General features: G+C 40.2%; 1 protein-coding gene across 3 annotated transcripts in view; it reads right to left on the reverse strand.

Moving 5' to 3' along the window:
* Window positions 1–16,478: 16,478 nt before the first annotated feature.
* The window catches only part of LOC109872194 (phosphatidylinositol 3-kinase regulatory subunit gamma-like), a 49,500-nt gene continuing 41,590 nt past the window's right edge, over window positions 16,479–24,388 (reverse strand). For all 3 annotated transcript variants that reach the window (XM_020463337.2, XM_031806536.1, XM_031806534.1), the window contains exon 16: window positions 16,479–23,493. In XM_020463337.2, the coding sequence (XP_020318926.1) occupies window positions 23,310–23,493 (184 nt within the window). In that variant the 3' untranslated portion in view covers window positions 16,479–23,309. The remainder of the gene's footprint in view (window positions 23,494–24,388) is intronic.

Here is a 24,388-nt window from a genome sequence, read left to right on the forward strand (position 1 = left end):
TCTGTTCCCCCTCATGTCCTTGTGGGTGTTTATTGTAAGTGCTTGTGCACGTCTGTCCTGGTGTGTATTTACCCCTCTGTTCCCCCTCAGGGCCTTGTGGGTGATTGTTTGTTTGTTGTAAGTGCTTGTGCACGTCTGTCCTGGTGTGTATTTACCCCTCTGTTCCCCTTCATGTCTTTGTGGGTGTTTGTTGTAAGTGCTTGTGCACGTCTGTCCTGGTGTGTATTTACCCCTCTGTTCCCCTTCATGTCTTTGTGGGTGTTTGTTGTAAGTGTTTGTGCACGTCTGTCCTGGTGTGTATTTACCCCTCTGTTCCCCCTCATGTCCTTGTGGGTGTTTGTTGTAAGTGTTTGTGCACGTCTGTCCTGGTGTGTATTTACCCCTCTGTACCCCCTCATGTCCTTGTGGGTGTTTGTTGTAAGTGCTTGTGCACGTCTGTCCTGGTGTGTATTTACCCCTCTGTTCCCCCTCATGTCCTTGTGGGTGTTTGTGTGTTGTTTGTTGTAAGTGTTTGTGCTCGTCTGTCCTGGTGTGTATTTACCCCTCTGTTCCCCCTCATGTCCTTGTGGGTGTTTATTGCAAGTGTTTGTGCATGTCTGTCCTGGTGTGTATTTACCCCTCTGTACCCCCTCATGTCCTTGTGGGTGTTTGTGTGTTGTTTGTTGTAAGTGTTTGTGCTCGTCTGTCCTGGTGTGTATTTACCCCTCTGTTCCCCCTCATGTCCTTGTGGGTGATTGTTTGTGTGTTGTAAGTGCTTGTGCACGTCTGTCCTGGTGTGTATTTACCCCTCTGTTCCCCCTCATGTCCTTGTGGGTGTTTATTGTAAGTGTTTGTGCACGTCTGTCCTGGTGTGTATTTACCCCTCTGTACCCCCTCATGTCCTTGTGGGTGTTTGTGTGTTGTTTGTTGTAAGTGTTTGTGCTCGTCTGTCCTGGTGTGTATTTACCCCTCTGTTCCCCCTCATGTCCTTGTGGGTGATTGTTTGTGTGTTGTAAGTGCTTGTGCACGTCTGTCCTGGTGTGTATTTACCCCTCTGTTCCCCCTCATGTCCTTGTGGGTGATTATTTATTGTAAGTGCTTGTGCTCGTCTGTCCTGGTGTGTATTTACCCCTCTGTTCCCCCTCATGTCCTTGTGGGTGTTTATTGTAAGTGTTTGTGCACGTCTGTCCTGGTGTGTATTTACCCCTCTGTACCCCCTCATGTCCTTGTGGGTGTTTGTGTGTTTGTTGTAAGTGTTTGTGCTCGTCTGTCCTGGTGTGTATTTACCCCTCTGTTCCCCCTCATGTCCTTGTGGGTGTTTATTGTAAGTGTTTGTGCACGTCTGTCCTGGTGTGTATTTACCCCTCTGTTCCCCCTCATGTCCTTGTGGGTGTTTATTGTAAGTGTTTGTGCTCGTCTGTCCTGGTGTGTATTTACCCCTCTGTTCCCCCTCATGTCCTTGTGGGTGTTTATTGTAAGTGTTTGTGCACGTCTGTCCTGGTGTGCGTCAGGTTATGGACCCATTATTTGATTGTTCTGTTTTCCGGTGGGGTTTTTGTTGTTATTAAACTGCGCCGTTTGGAAACACCGTTTTTTCTCTCCTGCGCCTGACATCTCTGCCGCCAGTACACACCCCTTACAGGTGGTCCTAAAACAGGGACATTTTACTAGGATTAAATGTCAGGAATTGTGAAAAAACTGAGTTTAAATGTACAGTCGTATGAAAACGTTTGGGCACCCCTGACAATTTCCATGATTTACATTTATAAATAATTGGGTGTTTGGATCAGCAATTTCCTTTTGATCTATCAAATAACTGATGGACACAGTAATATTTCAGTAGTGAAAGGAGTTTTATTGGATTAACAGAAAATAAATTTGGGCACCCCAATAGAAAAATCACATCAATATTTAGTAGAGCCTCCATTTGCTAAAATAACAGCCTCTAGACGCTTCCCATAGCCTCTAATGAGTGTCTGGATTCTGGATGAAGGTATTTTGGACCATTCCTCCTTACAAAACATCTCCAGTTCAGTTAGGTTTGATGGTTGCCGAGCATGGACAGCCCACTTCAAATCATCCCACAGATTCTCAATGATATTCAGGTCTGGGGACAAGTACAATTCCAGAACATTGTACTTGTTCCTCTGCATAAATGCCCGGGTAGATTTTGAGCAGTGTTTTGGGTCGTTGTCTTGTTGAAATATTCAGCCCCGGCATAACTTCAACTTTGTGACTGATTATTCAACATTATTCCCAAGAATCTGCTGATATTGAGAGGAATCCATGCAACCCTCAACTTTAACAAGATTCTCAGTACCGGCACTGGCCACACAGCCCCACAGCATGATGGAACCCCCACCAAATTCTACTGTGGGTAGCAAGTGTTTTTCTTGGAACGCTGTGTTCTTTTGCCGCCATGCATAACGTCCCTTGTTATGACCAAATAACTCAATCTTTGTTTCATCAGTCCACAGCACCTTACTCCAAAATGAAGCTGGCTTGTCCAAATGTGCGTTTGCATACCTCAAGCGACTCTGTTTGTGGCGTGTGTGCAGAAAAGGCTTCTTCCGTATCACTCTCCCATACAGCTTCTCCTTGTGCAAAGTGCGCTGAATTGTTGAACGATGCACAGTGACACCATCTGCAGCAAGATGATGTTGTAGGTCTTTGGAGGTGGTCTGTGGGCTGTTTTTGACCGTTCTCACCATCCTTCGCCTTTGCCTCTCCGATATTTTACTTGGCCTGCCACTTCTGGCCTTAACAAGAACTGTGCCTGTGGTCTTCCATTTCCTCACTATGTTCCTCACAGTGGACACTGACAGCTTAAATCTCTGTGATAGCTTTCTGTAGACTTCCTCTAAACCATAATGTTGAACAATCTTTGTTTTCAGGTCATTTGAGAGTTGTTTTGAGGCCCCCATGTTGCCACTCTTCAGAGGAGAGTCAAAGAGAACAACAACTTGCAATTGGCCTCCTTAAATACCTTTTCTCATGATTGGATGCACTTGTCTATGAAGTTCAAGGCTTAATGAGCTCACCAAACCAATTGTGTGTTCCAATTAATCAGTGCTAAGTAAATCAACAGAATGACAATGGTGCCCACATTTTTGCATAGCCTATTTTTCACATCTGATTTAATTTCATACAATTTAATATTGCTACACTAAAAATCATTGTCTGGATAATACCCCAGTACTCAGCTTTTATTAGAAAATGAATGGCATGCCACTGTGATCAGAGTAAATTATTATGCAGCCTCAGAGGGGTGCCCAAACTTTTTCATACGACTGTATTTGACTAAGGTGTATGTAAACTTCCGACTTCAACTGTATGTCACTCCCTTTGGTTCCTGCCCTATATCTGTCACTCCCTTTGGTTCCTTCCCTATATATGTCACTCCCTTTGGTTCCTTCCCTATATCTGCCACTCCCTTTGGTTCCTTCCCCAGGCGTTATTGTTTCCTGTCTGTGCGTTGTTCGTGTTTCTTGTTTTGTATTATGTTTATTTTATTTATTAAATTAGGTTGTAATGTTAATGTTATTTCAAACAACCAATGAGCAACTAAATCCAGCTGCATATTGAATATTGAAATTGCCAAAAGGCCAGTCTCGTTGGCAGTGAAATGGAGTGGCAAGGAGTGGAATGTTAGCTACAAAGACTGGTACCCAGACTAATTTGATATGGCTTTGAGATATGGAGCGACGGGCACCAGCCATTGCGTAAAAGGTCTCAGGGGTACTTGTAGGCCTAGTAGCCCACAACTGCAACAGTCTTTTTTTAGGACATTACATTTACTGTTAAATGAAGGGCTGCCAGCAGTGGGTATTATAATTAGGGTTAGTGATCTAGGTCATGTGTTTTGAGTTTCCACTTCCTCAGGTGCTGAACCCTAATATTAGTTGGTAAACAAAGATTTTTACAGTAAAATACAGCAACTATAGTCAAATTGTCAACCCAAAATTCATGACAATCACTGGATTAGGTTGCACATCAAAATATGGTGGTGCACAGTGATGTGGGCTAGTGTGGATAAAAAGCGAGGGTAACATTCTTGTCCGAATCCATCCCTGGGCAAAAACACTACTTCTCTAGGCCTGCAGGATTCATGGATTAAACCCCTTATTAAAACTCACCCTTTCCACATTGGCATGTTGTATTACAACTACTGGTGTCTTAAATGGAGAAGTGCCACACATCTGTTTTTTGGTCTATTATTGACTGTGGAGCACAGACAACTTGCAATGAACTAAGTGTCATTTCTAATCAGAATGAGGAAGTATGAGTTAAATGTCAGCATGTTTGCACAATCGGTGTCTATCAGTGAAAGTATGATTCATTTGTAACTTCAAACCAGTCACTGGTGAGTCAGTGTGGTTATCACTCAAAGATTTTGGAAGTTCCCATTTTATGGTTTTCACTCCAAGAACTTTAGCCTGGTCTCATAGACTAGACGTAATGTAGTAAATGTAAATCCAGGACACAATTAGTATGATATGTTACAGTTGGTATGGTTACATAAGGCAGAAGGTTACTAGCAACCCAAGGGTTGCATGTTTGAATCTTATCACTACTACTTAGCATGTTAGCTAAACCTTCCTTCAACCCTAAACTTAACCCCTTGCCTAGCTAATGTTAGCCACCTAGCTAACGTTAGCGACAGCAAATTAGAATTCATAACATATCATACATTCTGCAAATTGGTAACAGATGGTACGAATTATCTTACACATTGCAATTCGTAACATATTCTAGAAATTGCAATTCATAACGTATCGTATGAATTGTAATTTGTAACATAGATGAAATGGATGATGGACATTCACTAAATAATACATACCATGAAGGCCAAATTATAGAGGAACTTCTTGATGCAATTAAAGCCTTTAAGGCTGGGAAAACTCCAGGGCTGGATGGCATACCAGTGGAAGTATACTAAACAAATTTTTTATATATACACTCATAGTACCATTATTAGCATGTTTTAACCACTCCTATATACAGTCGGGCAAAAAAGTATTTAGTCAGCCACCAATTGTGCAAGTTCTCCCACTTAAAAAGATGAGAGAGGCCTGTAATTTTCATCATAGGTACACTTCAACTATGACAGACAAAATGAGAAAAGAAATCCAGAAAATCACATTGTAGGATTTTTAATGAATTTATTTGCAAATTATGGTGGAAAATAAGTATTTGGTCAATAACAAAAGTTTATCTCAATACTTTGTTATATACCCTTTGTTGGCAATGACAGAGGTCAAACGTTTTCTGTAAGTCTTCACAAGGTTTTCACACACTGTTGCTGGTATTTTGGCCCATTCCTCCATGCAGATCTCATCTAGAGCAGTGATGTTTTGGGGCTGTTGCTGGGCAACACGGACTTTCAACTCCCTCCAAAGATTTTCTATGGGGTTGAGATCTGGAGACTGAGAAAATCTCAGTTTACATTGGCGCATTACGTGCAGTAATGTTTTGATTCCAAAATATCAGGGGATTTTGAAGATAGCCACATTAAATCCCAGAAATACTCATAATAAACATATATCACTAGCCACTTTAAACAATGATACCTAATATAATGTTTACATACCCTACATTATTCATCTCATATGTATACATATATACTGTACTCTATATCATCTACTGCATCCTTATGTAATACATGTATCACTAGCCACTAACTATGCCACTTTGTTTACATCCTCATCTCATATGTATATACTGTACTCGATACCATCTACTTTATCTTGCCTAAGCTGCTCTGTAACAGCTCCTCCTGTCTCAGCCTCCAGTATTTATGCTGCAGTAGTTTATGTGTCAGGGGGCTAGGGTCAGTTTGTTATATCTGGAGTACTTCTCCTGTCCTATTCGGTGTCCTATGTGAATCTAAGTGTGCGTTCTCTAATTCTCTCCTTCTCTCTCTCGGAGGACCTGAGCCCTAGGACCATGCCCCAGGATTACCTGACATGACTCCTTGCTGTCCCCAGTCCACCTGGCCGTGCTGCTGCTCCAGTTTCAACTGTTCTGCCTTCTTATTATTCGAACATGCTGATCATTTATGAACATTTGAACATCTTGGCCATGTTCTGTTTTAATCTCCACCCGGCACAGCCAGAAGAGGACTGGCCACCCCACATATGCTCTCTCTAATTCTCTCTTTTTTTTCTCTCTCTCTCGGAGGACCTGAGCCCTAGGACCATGCCCCAGGACTACCTGACATGATGACTCCTTGCTGTCCCCAGTCCATCTGACTGTGCTGCTGCTCCAGTTTCAACTGTTCTGCCTTATTATTATCCGACCATGCTGGTCATTTATGAACATTTGAACATCTTGGCCATGTTCTGTTATAATCTCCACCCGGCACAGCCAGAAGAGGACTGGCCACCCCACATAGCCTGGTTCCTCTCTAGGTTTCTTCCTAGGTTTTGGCCTTTCTAGGGAGTTTTTCCTAGCCACCGTGCTTCTACACCTGCATTGCTTGCTGTTTGGGGTTTTAGGCTGGGTTTCTGTACAGCACTTTGAGATATCAGCTGATGTACGAAGGGCTATATAAATAAATTTGATTTGATTTGTACCATCACTCATTCATATATCTTTATGTACATATTCTTTATCCCCTTACACTGTGTATAAGACAGTATTTTTGGGGGGAATTGTTAGTTAGATTACTTGTCGGAACTAGAAGCACAAGCATTTCGCTACACTCGCATTAACATCTGCTAACCATGTGTATGTGACAAATAAAATTTGATTTGATTTGATTTGATAAAAGATACAAGTGTTATTCACAGAATTAAAGATAGACTTCTCCTTAATGCAACCGCTGTGTCAGATAAAAAAAAAAAGCATAATCTGAGTACGGCGCTTAGAGCCCAATCCAACCAAAGAAATATCCGCACTCCCAGGAATGCACTCCCAGGAATCCCAGTTCAACAATAAATTACTGATTTGTTCCATTAAGTCCATAATTTATGTCCTAATAGCCACTTGTTGTTAGCGTGTTCAGCCCAGTAATCCATCTTCATGAGGCGCGAGCACTACGTCCAGACAAAAACTCTAAAAGTTCCTTTACAGGTCACAGAAACATGTCAAACGATGTATGGAATCAATCTTTAGGATGTTTTTAACATAAAACTTCAATAATGTTCCAACCGGAGAATTCCGGAATTTGTCTGTAGAAAAGCATGTCACGAACCTGAAACACTCTGCCAGACCACTGACTCATTCAGCTCCCATTCCCCCCTCCTTTATAGCAGAAGCCTGAAACAAGTTTCTAAAGACGGTTGACATCTAGTGGAAGCCTTAGGAAGTGCAACTTAACCCCATAGACACTGTGTATTCGGTAGGCCAAGCTTTGAAAAACTACAAACCTCAGATTTCTCACTTCCTGGTTGGATTTTTCTCAGGTTTTTGCCTGCCATATGAGTTCTGTTATACTCACAGACATCATTCAAACAGTTTTAGAAACTTCAGAGTGTTTTCTATCCAATACTAATAAAATGCTTATATTAGCATCTGGGACCGAGTAGGAGGCAGTTTACTCTGGGCACGCATTTCATCCAAAAGTGAAAATGCCGCCCCCTATCCCAAACAAGTAATCCACCTGAAAAGACAGGACAAATAATACAAGCAATATTGTGGTTAAACTCAAATATACTAATTTATTAAAAAATGAAATGTTTACAGAAGGTATAATTTTAGTGAATGATATAAATAGGGCTAACACAGACATATGGAAATGTCTGCTCTACCCAAAATTACAAATAATTGCAGCACTACCACAAAAATGGAAGAGGCAAGTAGAAGGGGAAAAAAGTAAGGAACTTGTCTGTCTGTCCATATAAATTGCAAAATAGTTGGGAAGAGATTTTCGATGTACCCATTCCATGGATTATGAATTGACACGCAAAACAACACCGTATTCAAAACTTAAAAATGTTCAATTTAAATTACAATACAAAATTCTTGCAACCAATAGAATGTTATATACAGTGCCTTGCGAAAGTATTCGGCCCCCTTGAACTTTGCGACCTTTTGCCACATTTCAGGCTTCAAACATAAAGATATAAAACTGCATTTTTTTGTGAAGAATCAACAACAAGTTGGACACAATCATGAAGTGGAACGACATTTATTGGATATTCTGAAAAATTGGGCGTGCAAAATGATTCAGCCCCCTTAAGTTAATACTTTGTAGCGCCACCTTTTGCTGCGATTACAGCTGTAAGTCGCTTGGGGTATGTCTCTATCAGTTTTGCACATCGAGAGACTGAAATTTTTTCCCATTCCTCCTTGCAAAACAGCTCGAGCTCAGTGAGGTTGGATGGAGAGCATTTGTGAACAGCAGTTTTCAGTTCTTTCCACAGATTCTCGATTGGATTCAGGTCTGGACTTTGACTTGGCCATTCTAACACCTGGATATGTTTATTTTTGAACCATTCCATTGTAGATTTTGCTTTATGTTTTGGATCATTGTCTTGTTGGAAGACAAATCTCCGTCCCAGTCTCAGGTCTTTTGCAGACTCCATCAGGTTTTCTTCCAGAATGGTCCTGTATTTGGCTCCATCCATCTTCCCATCAATTTTAACCATCTTCCCTGTCCCTGCTGAAGAAAAGCAGGCCCAAACCATGATGCTGCCACCACCATGTTTGACAGTGGGGATGGTGTGTTCAGGGTGATGAGCTGTGTTGCTTTTACGCCAAACATAACGTTTTGCATTGTTGCCAAAAAGTTCAATTTTGGTTTCATCTGATCAGAGCACCTTCTTCCACATGTTTGGTGTGTCTCCCAGGTGGCTTGTGGCAAACTTTAAACAACACTTTTTATGGATATCTTTAAGAAATGGCTTTCTTCTTGCCACTCTTCCATAAAGGCCAGATTTGTGCAATATACGACTGATTGTTGTCCTATGGACAGAGTTTCCCACCTCAGCTGTAGATCTCTGCAGTTCATCCAGAGTGATCATGGGCCTCTTGGCTGCATCTCTGATCAGTCTTCTCCTTATATGAGCTGAAAGTTTAGAGGGACGGCCAGGTCTTGGTAGATTTGCAGTGGTCTGATACTCCTTCCATTTCAATATTATCGCTTCCTTGGGATGTTTAAAGCTTGGGAAATCTTTTTGTATCCAAATCCGGCTTTAAACTTCTTAGATACAACAGTATCTCGGACCTGCCTGGTGTGTTCCTTGTTCTTCATGATGCTCTCTGCGCTTTTAACGGACCTCTGAGACTATCACAGTGCAGGTGCATTTATACGGAGACTTGATTACATACAGGTGGATTGTATTTATCATCATTAGTCATTTAGGTCAACATTGGATCATTCAGAGATCCTCACTGAACTTCTGGAGAGAGTTTGCTGCACTGAAAGTAAAGGGGCTGAATAATTTTGCACGCCCAATTTTTCAGTTTTAGATTTATTAAAAAAGTTTGAAATATCCAATAAATGTCGTTCCACTTCATGATTGTGTCCCACTTGTTGTTGATTCTTCACAAAAAAATACAGTTTTATATCTTTATGTTTGAAGCCTGAAATGTGGCAAAAGGTCGCAAAGGTCAAGGGGGCCGAATACTTTCGCAAGGCACTGTATATGGGGGATACAATCTTACCAGCTCTGCAGATTTTTCTGTGAGGAGGCAGACTCATTAGATCATTTATTTTGGTACTGTCCATATGTAGCTCGTTTTTGGTCACAGCAAAATGGCTGAAGAATTGCAACATTTGCCTAGAACTAACTCTGCAGATAGCAATACTGGGTGATTTGACAAGCCATAGTCAATCAATCAATAATATAACAATTATTTTAGCAAAAATTTTCATCTTTAATTTACAATCTGTAGAAGCTATGAGAATAGAAAGGTTCAGTACTTTTGTGAAGCATCACAGCAGAGTTGAAAAATATATGGCAAATAGAAATCCAAAATGGATGGTGTAAAGAGATAGATGGGAGAGGTTGAATGGAGCTGAAGGGTGGGACTAATAACAAGATAACCAATGTAAAACATACAGGGTCTGTAAAATGTATATAGGTTCAGAAATGTTGTGCAATAGCACAGTTACAAATAGAAATCAAACTGGATGGACATCAGAAATAGAGGAAGGACTAAAAACAAACAAAATATAACTATTGTAAAATAGATTGTCTGTAAAACGTGTATAAACTGAAGGTAGAAGCCTGAGTGTTATTGTTTATTAGTTTACTCCAGTTGGGGGAAGGGTGGTAGGGTTTGGGGGGAATAATAAAGGTATTTTCCCCAAAAAATTATATGTATATAGGTATGTGTATATACAGTTGAAGTCAGAAGTTTACATACACTTAGGTTTTTCAACCACTCCACAAATTTCTTGTAAACAAACTATAGTTTTGGCAAGTCGGTTAGGACATCTATTTTGTGCATGACACAAGTAATTTTTCCAACAATTGTTTACAGACAGATTATTTCACTTATAATTCACTGTATCACAATTCAAGTGGGTCAGAAGTTTACATACACTAAGTTGACCGTGCCTTTAAACAACATGGAACATTCCAGAAAATGATGTGATGGCTTTAGAAGCTTCTCATAGGCTAATTCACATAATTTGACTCAATTGGAGGTGTACCTGTGGATGAATTTCAAGGCCGACCTTCAAACTCAGTGCCTCTTTGGTTGACATCATAGGAAAATCAAAAGAAATCAGCCAAGACCTCAGAAAAATAATTGTAGACCTCCACAAGTCTGGTTCATCCTTGGGAGCAATTTCTAAATGGCTGAAGGTACCACGTTCATCTGTACAAACAATAGTATGCAAGTATAAACACCATGGGACCGCGCAGCCATCATACCGCTCAGGAAAGAGACTCGTTCTGTCTCCTAGAAATGAACATATTTGGTGCGAAAGTGCAAATCAATCCCAGAACAACAGCAAAGGACCTTGTGAAGATGGAGGAAACAGGTACAAAAGTATCTATATCCAGAGTAAAACGAGTCCTATATCGACATAACCTGAAAGACCGCTCAGCAAGTAAGAAGCCACTGCTCCAAACCCACCATAAAAAAGCCAGACTACGGTTTGCAACTGCACATGGGGACAAAGATCGAACTGTTTGGCCATAATGACCATTTGTTTGGAGGAAAAAGGGGGAGGCTTGCAAGTCAAAGAACACCATCCCAACCATGAAGCACAGGGGTGGCAGCATCATGTTGTGGGGGTGTTTTGCTGCAGGAGGGACTGGTGCACTTCACAAAATAGATGGCATCATGAGGGTGGAAAATTATGTGGATATATTGAAGCAACATCTCAAAACATCAGCCAGGAAGTTAAAGCTTGGTCGCAAATGGGTCTTCCAAATGGACAATGACCCCAAGCATACTTCAAAAGTTGTGGCAAAATGCTTAAGGACAACAAAGTCAAGGTATTGGAGTGGCCATCACAAAGCCCTGACCTCAATCCTATAGAAAATTTGTGGGCAGAACTGAAAAAGCGTGTGCGAGCAAGGAGGCCTATAAACCTGACTCAGTTACGCCAGCTCTGTCAGGAAGAATAGGACAAAATTCACCCAACTTATTGTGGAAAGCTTGAGGAAGGCTACCAAAACATTTGACCCAAGTTAATAACAACAAAAGAAGATGAGGGATTGGAAATGATGCAGACAATTACATTGTTGGAAGCAACAATCTTTCCGCAATATTAAGCTGATCCACCCCTAAAATATTTTTTTAAATACATACCATACGAAACATAACATACCATACTAATTGGAGTGTCCAGGATTTACATTTACTATGTTACGTTTACCCCTGAGTCCAGGTTAAGATCTTGGAAGTTCCCTTTTATTATCAGTAACCATGCTGCTGTTCCTCGTTCCTTGTTCCTCGTACCACCTAACTGGTTTTAATCAGCGTCATGGCGTCATGAGCAATGCACACGACAGCAAAACAAGTAATACGCTTAATTTCTTGTGAAAGATGAACCAAGTGTCATGGTATTTTTTAGGGCTGTCCTATAATCTCCAGAGCAAACAAACAGGACAGGAGGATAACTTTACGATGACGGCAGTTGACTGTCTACTTTTCTGTACAGCCGGTTCTCATTTAAGAATTGATTGCAGCCCGGGTGGCGGTCTGTTTCTGATCCCTTGCCAACTCCTTATAGAATTGTCATGCCAAACATCAAGATCATGTTGTGACAAATAGATCAGGGACCAGGCTACATCTATTGTGGTCTGGGAAGAAACACAGGCAATATTGTACGCAACAAAGCTGCATGATGTCTTCTGTATAAACAGTTCTCACAAAGTGCCCAGATCCGGATGCCTAACACCCTAGAAGAGCCCAGGAAATGCATGCTTCAATGAAAAGCAAACTGAGTTTAGCATTTTTCCACCCACTTTCAACAAAGTGAACATCAAGTAATAACAAATATGTTTTTGTTGTTGAAAGTGATCCTTCGGCAATTCAGTTCAAATGCAGTGTGTGTTTGATTGATTCCAACCCTCAGTGTGTACAGTGCCTAGTGGAAGTTTACACCCTCCTTGCACAGCCTTCACGTCTTGCTGCCTTAAAATTAAATCTAAAAAGGGATTCAATTATATTACAGATCTCCACAACCTCGGGGAGAGGGGGGTAAGTCATGCCAAGGGTCAGTTGAGCCACCCCTTGTTTCTATGGAACCATACACAAAATGAATCATATGACTAAATATTTAGAGATCATAATTTCATGGAGTGAAGGAGGAAATCACATGGAAAAAGTGGGAAGCAAGTTAGGTCCCCAAAAGTTATTTTCACAGTCAAATGAATGTATAGTGTTAAGAGGTTTCATGATGCTTGTATCTAAATCAAAGTAGATAGTTAAGACTGTTTAATACATTGGTTGGGGTTTCTATAAGCTACAAAATGAGGTCCTAAACCTAGCATGAAAGTGCCTCCTTGTAGCGGAGTGGGCTAATATAGTCAAAATTGTTGCTTTGGGGTAAATTGTGCCAATATCGACATACAAATGATGGTTACATTTGGTCAGTAATATGCATAGTATTTTTGCAATCTGTCATGCATATGAACTCAAGATTTTTCAAAGGTGGTGATAATTGACCTCAACCTTGTTCCTAGTCTCAATTTACCACAGACCTGGGGAAAGTTATGCCAAGAGACCACGTTGTTTTGGACAAACTATGTTTTTAAAACTGTTATCTTTACATACATTCTCATTATTTCCAGGAAACACAACATCCTGAAATATGTAGATATCTTTGTCTGAAAGAATACTACATTTCTCTTGATGTAGTGATGCCGAATGTAAAAACAAAAATGTCTCAACATACCCCACTTTCCCCTACTCCACCTTTTCAAAGTGAAAGAAAATTATAGAACATTCTCAAATTAATAAAAAATAAAGATGCATTGATTGTGTTTGTCTTCACACCCCAGAGTTAATACCTGGTGGAAGCACCTTCGGCAGCCATTACAGCTGGGAATCATTTGGAATAAGATTCAGCCAACTATGCGCAACGCTCAGGGCAACATACTGAGTGTTCAAAACAGTAGGCACAGCTCCTCTTTCCATGACATAGACTTGACCTGGTGAATGTTATGATCCCTTATTGAGGTCCCCTGATACATCCCCTTAAATTAGTGTCGAGGAAGGGGGGGAGACAGGTTAAAGAAGGATTTTAAACCTTGAGACATGGATTGTGTCTGTGTGCCATTCAGAGGGTGAATGGGCATGACAACAGATTTATGTGCCTTTGAACGGGGAATGGTAGTAGGTACCAGGCGCACCAGTTTAAGTGTGCCAAGAATTGCAATGCTGCTGGGTTGTTCATGCTCAACAGTTTCCCTTGTGTATCAAGAATGGTCCACCCCCGAAAGGACATCCAGCCAACTTGACGACTGTGGGAAGCATTATTTTTTATTTTTTTATCAGTTATCTGAGCAGCTAACCGATCGCTGCAGCTGTACATAGCCCATCTGTAAATAGCCCACCCAATCTACACATCTCATCCCCATATTGTTTTTTATTTACTTTTCTGCTATTTTGTACACCAGTATTTCTACTTGCACATCATCATCTCCTCATCTATCACTCCAGTGTTAATTTGCTAAACCTTACCTCCTCACGCCATTTGCACACACTGTATATATACTCTCTTTTTTTTCTATTGTGTTATTGACTGTACGCTTGTTTATTCAATGTGTAACTCTATGTTGTTGTTTGTGTCACACAGCTTTGCTTTATCTTGGCCAGGTCACAGTTGTAAATGAGAACTTGTTCTCAACTACCTTACCTGGTTAAATAAAGGTGAAATACTTACTTTCCACCATAATTTGCAAATAAATTCATAAAAAATCCTACCATGTGATTTTCAGGATTTTTTCCCTCATTTTGTCTGTCATAGTTGAAGTGTACCTATGATGAAAATTACAGGCCTCTCATCTTTTTAAGTGGGAGAACTTGCACAATTGGTGGCTGACTAATAGTGGTGTGGGGGCTGTGCTTTGGCAAAGTGGGTGGGGTTATATCCTTCCTGTTTGGCCCTGTCTGGGGGTGTCCTCGGATGGGGCCACAGTGTCTCCTGACCCATCCTGTCTCAGCCTCCAGTATTTATGCTGCAGTAGTTTATGTGTCGGGGGGCTGGGGTCAGTTTGTTATATCTGGAGTACTTCTCCTGTCCTATTCGGTGTCCTGTGTGAATCTAAGTGTGCGTTCTCTAATTCTCTCCTTCTCTCTTTCTTTCTCTCTCTCGGAGGACCTGAGCCCTAGGACCATTCCCCAGGACTACCTGACATGATGACTCCTTGCTGTCCCCAGTCCACCTGGCCATGCTGCTGTTCCAGTTTCAACTGACCTGAGCCCTAGGACCATGCCCCAGGACTACCTGACATGATGACTCCTTGCTGTCCCCAGTCCACCTGGCCATGCTGCTGCTCCAGTTTCAACTTCCACCTGACTGTGCTGCTGCTCCAGTTTCAACTGTTCTTCCTTATTATTATTCGACCATGCTGGTCATTTATGAACATTTGAACATCTTGGCCATGTTCTGTTATAATCTCTACCCGGCACAGCCAGAAGAGGACTGGCCACCCCACATAGCCTGGTTCCTCTCTAGGTTTCTTCCTAGGTATTGGCCTTTCTAGGGAGTTTTTCCTAGCCACCGTGCTTCTACACCTGCATTGCTTGCTGTTTGGGGTTTTAGGCTGGGTTTCTGTACAGCACTTTGAGATATCAGCTGATGTACGAAGGGCTATATAAATAAATTTGATTTGATTTGACTAAATACTTTTTTGCCCCACTGTATATGCATAGTCACTTTAACCATACCTACATGTACATACTACCTCAATAAGCCTGACTAACAGGTGTCTGTATAGAGCCTTGCTACTGTTATTTTCAAATGTCTTTTACTGTTGTTTTATTTCTTTACTTACCTACACACACACACACACACACACACACACATATACCTTTTTTTCCCGCACTATTGGTTAGAGCCTGTAAGTAAGCATTTCACTGTTGTATTCGGCGCACGTGACAAATAAAATGATTTGATTTGAAACCCTCAGTATTTTCAAGTGTTGCGGTTGGCGACATCATGTTATGTGTATGCTTGTCATTGGCAGGGACAAGGATAAAAATAAAAAGGAAAGGAGCAAACTGAGTCTTCAGTTCAGACTTACATTTGCTAAAAAAAATGACGGGAACAAGGTTTCAATATTGCTGTTCATCAATGATTCCCAACCATTTCTACAGAGCTAGCAATTTTGACAAAACCAATGGAAATACAGTTGCCCTAAGTTGGTAGAATCTTATTCAAAATTATTCACAGCTGTAATGGCTGCCAAAGGTGCTTCCATCAAGTATTGACTGGGGTGTGAAGACATACACAATCAAGACATTTTTTGTATTTGTAATTCATTAGGAAATGTTTCTATCATTTATTTTCACCCGGAAAATGTGGAGTAGCAAATCATAATGAAATGTAAATCCCTTATTAGATACAATTTTAACAAAATTTCAACAAAATGTGAAGACTGTGCAATGGGTGTATAAACTTTCACTATGCACTGTGTACAACAACAACAAAAAATGTCTCCCTCATGTGGTTGAAATTCAATACTGACTGCGTCACAAGTCAGCCTCAGCACGAAGTCCACCAGCCTTCAACTGACAGGAATTCAAATGGAATTGACCCCAACTGACAGGAGGCTGGGGAGGGGATGAGGGCTCATAATGACTGGAATAAAGTGAATGGAATTGACCCCAACTGACAGGAGGCTGGGGAGGGGATGAGGGCTCATAATGACTGAAATAAAGTGAATGGAATGGTACAAACACAAGGAAATTGTGTATGTGTGATGTGTCAGTGCCATTCCATTCGTTCCATTTCAGCCACTACTAGGAAACCATCCTCCCGAATTAAGGTTCCACCAGCTACCTGTGCTGCAGTTCTATCCCCATTTATTCTCATCATAGGTTTGACTGAACTCATGGCTACATGTTAAAATACACATGGAGACCTCTTTCTTTTCCTTACATATTTTATTATTATTATTTTAAATCATTGCATCATCCTAAGGAAAGAACCGTACAGAAGTAAGAGTACCTGTTTGAGACAACTCCGAAGCAAGCTGTACACAGAAAACAAAATAAAAAATGTTGCATCTAAATTATCTAAGACAAACTGGAAAAAGATGAGAAGAAGAATAATCTTCCATACATATAGATTGTGCACACCACAACCAGGAGAGAAGACTCCCACTGGTTCACCAACAGTGCTCCCTCTGAGTTCAATTGCACTTTGGTGTAGAGTAGCTTTATCAGACAGTCTGGTTCATGTCCATTTTACCATTTTGAAAAAAGGGGAAAACATGACGCCAAATCTTGCTACAATAAGAATCATATTATCACACTGTACTTTGATTTCTCCAAAGCAAATAAAGGCTTGTCAAAATGTACTGTACCGGACGTGCATTCTACAACTGTCACATGATCACAAACACCACCTAGGATGAAATCTACATTGAAGGTTTGCAGAGATTAGATAACAGAAGTAAACGAAAGCATAATTTTTAATTGAGTCTGTTTTGAATGACAGAGAGCAAGTCAACGAATGTCCTGCATTTCTCCATCTTAGTGAGACGAGGATGACCTCTTAGTGCAAAATCGAAACCCATGCCTCTTCTCATTTCCAATTTCCAAATTAAAATGTACTAGTTGGCTAAACCTCTCTCTCACTCTTGAAAAGCAGTCTGAATACTAAAGCCTCCCAAATCATCTATGGTGTAATCTACAGCCAAAACCTAACTTGAGATTTGCGACTAACTCCAAAAAATGAATGTATTATTATTATTATTATTATTATTTAAATCTCCCATTGATATCAATGCACGATGTGCAAAAACGCTAAATTAAGATTGTCTAAAGTTAGGATTTGTGTCATCGATATGTGTCAGAAACATTTATTCTAATGTCAAAATTTACAACAAAGTGTAAATAGGATAATTTTTGTCATAGGGTCAGTCTGGTCTAAAACGGAGTTTGGAACATCTGTGTGTCACAACAGATAAATTAATGTTGGGTTTTGATTCGACGATGTCCATTTAACATGGGATGAATAGCTGCGGTGATTTCTCTCTATCCAATAGCATAGACGTAAGGCAGACGTGCTCAGCAGCTCAGACTTTGTTAACGTAAAATCTCTGATTTTTAAAAACTTGACAAATACTGCACCAAACACCTTAGTCAGATTTCTAATTTTGCAACTAAAACATCCTCGGCCAAAAAGTCTAAATGAATGACAGATTTCTTCTTACCCTAGATTCATTCTGGGATTTTGAGGAGGGGAAATAGGCTTCCAGTGTCTAATGGGGGACAAACATTATTAACCAAATGAGGAATCGGTCAGGAAACACACCTCCAAGACTGAAATCTACTTTTTGTCATGAGAAACAGAAAAACACATGCATACCGGCCCGTTCAGCATCTCCTTAATGATTCTAAGCCACCCAGGGACCATTCTGCCCTGGGTGCCTTTAAAAAAGAAAGAAAAATATGTGGATTTTGTTCTAAGCAGACGATGGTAACAATTCTTCTTTTGTCATATTGAGGGAGCACTGTTTGACAAGTAAAAAACAACATCTAAACAAAAGAATAAGCAGTCATAACATCTTCAAGTTTAAAATGACAGAGGAAAGAAATAAATCAAATCAATCGATCAGTCATTTTTAGTGACAGACTGATTGATTCTCAAACACATACTTGCTATTTGGTTAATTAGATATCGTAAACATTTGTACTTTTCTGTATGGAGGAAAATATTCAAGCTAGCTTATTTGATAGATTCTGTACGGTTATCATTAACAAACAAAAACAAACAAAACAAACCAAAACAAACACTTGGACAGACAAATCAATTAGCTTAAAAGCCTAATTAAAAACAAACCTCTACTCAGGCACCTTAAAGGAACACTTTCTAATGCCATCATTGTTCCATGTACAAAGGTCTGTTATTCTCCGAAGGAGTGTTTCTGATCCATCTACATTTGTACCTTAACTATTGTTGTTGGCAACATGTTTGGATGGTATAAAGTATGTGTTTTCTAGTGCATTTGGGGGGACTTTATCCAATGATTAATAAATGCCCCGCTCTTCGAATTATACATTATTTTCATACCATCAAACACTCCACTGGTGAAACTTTCAAACGGCCTCCTTTGGCTAAATAAAAAACACAACCAGAATCTCAAACTGAGAATACATGTTCATGTCAAAATAAAAATAATTGCCACCATGATCTGAAATAAATGAAAATAAAAAAAGGTGCTTTCCCCATTCTATGGACAAAGCAGATCTGTATAGGAAACTATTTTCTGCTCAGAAAAACAATCTTATCATCTTAAAAATATACAGGCTGTAGTCTAGATAGTAGCTAGTCCCAGTGTTGGTCAGCTCTGTTGTAACCACCCTTGGTAGGATAGTAACAATGGAGCTTTGCTGAAAGACACTGGTGTCAAGGCTACTGATAATCTCGACTCAGACTTGATACAAACACATATGTGTGAGTTGGTTAAATGGGGCCAAGGTTGACCAATCAGTATGATATCATCATGGACAACTAGATTGAGAGCTGCATTTTAAACATAGATGAGCCTGCCTCCTCTTCATTATAATTATTGTGGGTCAATTCAAATCAATAGAACCCACAATCAAAAAAGAAGGAAAGCTTGCTGTTGATTATGATAAAGCTCAGTTTCTGGAAACTAGATATCACTTGGCCCACTGATGAAATGCTGCTGTGGCACGTCAATAGACGTGTTACCATCTAAGCTCTGATTAAATTAGCTTCTGTTTCTGATCCGTTTCCAGCATAATTAAATCAGAATATATAACCCAAAAACAATATGTCAAGATATATTTCAATATATTTCTTCCAAATATGATTCAAACCTAAATATTCATCAAACGTAATAAATGTTCATTACTTGTATTCAGTAAATGATATGGTAGAAGTATGATACCTTATTACAAGTATTTTGTACCAGAGATAAGCAATAATGGGTCATTCATCTGATCATTTTGGAGGGTGCTTGGACACATGCTGTTTCACGATAACAGGGTAAAGGACAATTCAAAGCAACTTCTGCTCCAAGTCAATGCACAACAATGGTCAACTCACCCTCATCCCTCTTCCGCAAACCAATCTCATTGGGCACGACCACTGAAACACGATCACTGCACAAATGTTAACATTAATGTTAATGCACGTGACGTTAATGTGACTCCATGACATTCATGTAGCATTAAAGAGCTGAGGACCGACCAATTATACCGATTGCATATTAGCTAGCTTCCCTTTCATTTGGTTTGAAACGGGTCACCCATTTTCAAATGGGAAATGGGTAGGCCTGACACAATCAAAACCAGACATGGAACACAGTTTTATAGTATATACAGTTAAACAATTGAATAATGAAAAACAGCAATAATGGACATTAGTCCCTCTTGCCTCAATGTCAATTTCAAAACAGGTTCAGAATACAGGCTACTATTTCAAAGTTTGTCATGCCTCCACCCTCTGTATTGTGTAAGGGGACAACAACGTTTTTTTTTGATTCACAAAGAAAGTCAGATAAAACATCCCTGACATGAGACGCTTAATAAAAAAACACTATCATGGCTTACTGAGCTTCACTGACAAGGTTTAGGATTAATTCATACTTTGTAGACCTAGACACACTCAATTAAGGAGTGTGGTACAGGAAAGAGCACATTCACAAAATGATGGTCCGACGGACTGTAAATAAATACGTCAGTAGCTGGGTAAACTGGATTTGAATTCACAGGGTATTGATGTGAAAACACAGAAATACTGCATGCATTCAATTGAGTGCTTATCGAATGAGATTCGGCTTACAAAACGTGGTGTTGGGCTACGACTGTGTATTCACATTTCTATCCACTCTAGGTTTGATTCAATATACAACAAACCCCAAAGGAAACTGCCTCGCTCACTGAAGAGCACCAAGCAATAGCCCCAGTCACAAAATAAAATAACAAAAGAGAAGCATAACTAAGCAAACAACCTCCATAACTCGCAACACACACACACACACACTAAAGGAAAGACGATAACTATGCTCATTTGTCAGTTCTCTTCAGGGGTTGACATTAGTTGCCTGGCTACTCAGACTCCTTGCTCCAGCCAAATGCTATGCCACACCCCCGGACATTAGTTTCTTACGCAATACCTCCCCGACCCGTCACCGAATGCAAATATATTCAGGGCCACCTGATTGGTCCAGAAACCGATGGGTTGGGCCAGAGCCAGAACACCTGGGTAAAGCGGCGGTTTGAAAATTCCTCATTGGCTTTGACACTAATTGGATAGAGACAATCTAATCGCTGATTACTTTATTTTGCACAATGCCCCTCACCACAAATGACTTCAATGATGGTAGTCTCGGACTAAAGTATGTAGTGAACAACAGAGAAGTGGAAGAATTCAGTGCGGGTCGTCAGGCTATGACATTGGCAAATGCTTTTTAAACAAAGACTACAGTACACTGTGGCTCTGTCTACAGGAGAGAAGCTCTTCTGACATAAAGACAAGAGCTAAGTAACGCAGACTTAGAAGGCACTTTTTAACTTTGTGATTCACACTCTTTTATATCCCTCTCAAGACACCCAACTAATGTCACTGAGTTGAATTCTTGTCTAGTCTTCTGGCCAAGAACTGTGCAAAGCACCATTAAACAGTACCAATGTATTTATCCTTAACATCATTTTTGTCTCCAACCAACATTTGTACCATCTAATTTCCCATAACTAATTAACCAATCCACTTGAATGACTGTTCAATTGCAATTGAGCAAGAATAAATCACACTTTGAGCAAATGATCATGTTTAGAACTGCCCAAAAAGGAGTGGCCATCATACTACAAATGTTCTCAACGAATCTAAACGCAGCACTTAAATCAAGTCACCAAACTTAAATCCTCGATATCCTCAGTTTCATTACATGATGTTTCTTTAAAAGGGAAAACCATTCAATAAAATTTCTGTTGATACAGTCCTAAAATGTTTTGGGACTGTATCAAGTGGACTAATGGAAAAAAATATACCAAAGATAGTTTGGGTGGATTTTCACTTTAAGTCAAGAATCAACCTTCAAATTTTGGCTGAAGTGTATTCACACAAACAAAGTCTATGCTATGGAAAAGGAATAGAAGCATTGGCAGAGTAAGTCCCTGAAGCCACACAACAAAAGTACTGCTCAGTACCCGTGGAGGGATTCACTCGACAGTGAGTGTGTCTGTAAATCTCCATGTATTCTTATTCACTTACTATTGTTTGTGCATTATACTGGTCTACGACATGAGACGTACACACTTAAAACAGCACGAGTACTAGGGCTAGTGTCTAGGTACTATCCAAAAGAAGGATTTACATGCATTCTGTACTTATAGAAAATCTCTCGAACCTCCGTGGTCATGCTCAAAACGGATCAGATATTTTATTTGCTACATGAAAGACATCCTTCATTTGGCTCAAGTTTAGCTGGATACTGTGCATCCTCCAGCAGTTTCCCCTGAGGGGGGACACAGTTGGAAAGGAAAGCATTCAATACTTTCTGTTTGCATGGTTACGTACAGCAAATACAGCTTTTAGACTGACAGTCACACTGCCTGTTACTGTCTGTAGATATATGGGTCATATAACATTAATCTGGGGTTTTTCTTATGTACAACAATGTTCTACAGCTCTGTGAATCAAGCTTGTGTCAAATTAAAACAACAGTCAAGCTCAAAGAGGAAGTACTGTGAGTAGTAGTAACGCTGTGACAAAAGCAAACGCTTGTGAGAAGAACATTGTACTAGACAGGCTTCCTAGAGACTAAGCCATACAGCACCGAGAGTTAAGATCCAATAGATTGATGCTCTGTGAGTATATTCACGTAGAAATAAAAACACCAAGAATACTAACAGTAATACCATAGTCAATCATGGCTACAGGCTACAGTATAAAAGAAAGCACTGGAAGCAGAGTTGGGGTCAATTCTAGAATATAAATGGAATTGACCCCAATCCTGACTAGTACAGAAATGTAGAAATGAGCTTGGAGGGATTTCTCCACTAGCCATGATTAAATGAAAAAGGGAAACTTGAATCCCTTTAGAAACTGTATTCATCAATACACTATATATTTGATCTATTGTGAATATCATCTATATATTCACAATACACCAAATATATCACATCTCTTCATAAAGAATTTATATCTTACAACAAACTGGAGGAGAGCCAACGGCAGTTTCATGGAAATTGGACTTAAAAAACAATACCTATCTATCTATATATATATATATATATTTCTAAAGCTGTAGTTTGCTCTCCCTCCCAGCACCAACCCACCCACCCCACAGTCCCCTTCTTTCCCAACACAGGCTTGTGGTCAATCAAGGCTCTCTATGGCACTTAAGCAAGCTTTTTATAGAATCTAACAGTTTGACCCTCCACCCCAGCCCTCCTTTTCAGCACCATGCATCTGAAAGCTGGCATCAACTTCCCTTCCCCAAAAATCTATTCTACATCCAGTATCTTTACCCTCCAGCTTCCCGACTCTCTCCTTTCCTCTCTCATTTCCTCTTGCTCTTCTAACTATGGTCTGAAAGCTTATATCATAACTGTGTGCTTATGTTGTTTTTCGTCTACGAACACGTCTATGTTTTTTGTCTCATGTTTACTGTGGCTGGTACTGTAGTACATAGTGTGCTTGATTTGCCATGCTTTAGAAGCTCTGGTCTCCATTGGGGGTCGTCATGCCATGCTGCCCCTCATCTGGGGTGCTGCTGCTAGGTCTGGGTGAGGACCGGGTAGGCCAGGGTTACATTCAGCTGGTCGTTGTGTTGGACCAGGGACTCGTGCTTGTAGTGGAGCACCAGGTCCTTCAGGGAGCCGTAAAGGTTGTAGGGCTCGGCGAAGCCATAGCCTTTGTCCGTCTTGTAGATGACGCAGTGTTTGGTGTCGCCGTCCACACTGGGGGAGACAGAGCGATTACAGTTTTATGCAAACAAACAGAAGGTCAAATGTCAAATGTTTCCTTAGTAATTAAAAACAAAAACAACATTTTAGTTTATACGTTAGGGTTGGTCTGAAGCCAAAAAAATAAAGGAAATTCACAATCATCACAAGCCCCAACTTCACCCATGCGCTATTAAGGTTTTCCAGGGCACAGCTTTGACCTACTCCACACTGTAAAAAACATCCTGTTGTTTTTACGGTAACTTACTGGCAGCCAGTTACCTGTAAGTTACTGTAAAAAGGGTACAATATATTAGGTAAAATTACAAAGCAACTGTAAAGTTTAAAATGTACTGTTAAACCAAAGTTTCAATGGAATTTAAGGTAGAATACTGTACTTTTTATTTTTCACAATAACTTACAGGTAACGGTCTGACAATAAGTTACCGTAAAAACGACACAATTGTTTTTACAGTGCAGTAGCTACAGTGCCTTGCGAAAGTATTCGGCCCCCTTGAACTTTGCGACCTTTTGCCACATTTCAGGCTTCAAACATAAAGATATAAAACTGTATTTTTTTGTGAAGAATCAACAACAAGTGGGACACAATCATGAAGTGGAACGACATTTATTGGATATTTCAAACTTTTTTAACAAATCAAAAACTGAAAAATTGGACGTGCAAAATTATTCAGCCCCCTTAAGTTAATACTTTGTAGCGCCACCTTTTGCTGCGATTACAGCTGTAAGTCGCTTGGGGTATGTCTCTATCAGTTTTGCACATCGAGAGACTGACATTTTTTTCCCATTCCTCCTTGCAAAACAGCTCGAGCTCAGTGAGGTTGGATGGAGAGCATTTGTGAACAGCAGTTTTCAGTTCTTTCCACAGATTCTCGATTGGATTCAGGTC

The sequence above is a fragment of the Oncorhynchus kisutch genome, linkage group LG27 (assembly GCF_002021735.2).
Source record: "Oncorhynchus kisutch isolate 150728-3 linkage group LG27, Okis_V2, whole genome shotgun sequence".
Taxonomy (NCBI): Eukaryota; Metazoa; Chordata; class Actinopteri; order Salmoniformes; family Salmonidae; genus Oncorhynchus; species Oncorhynchus kisutch.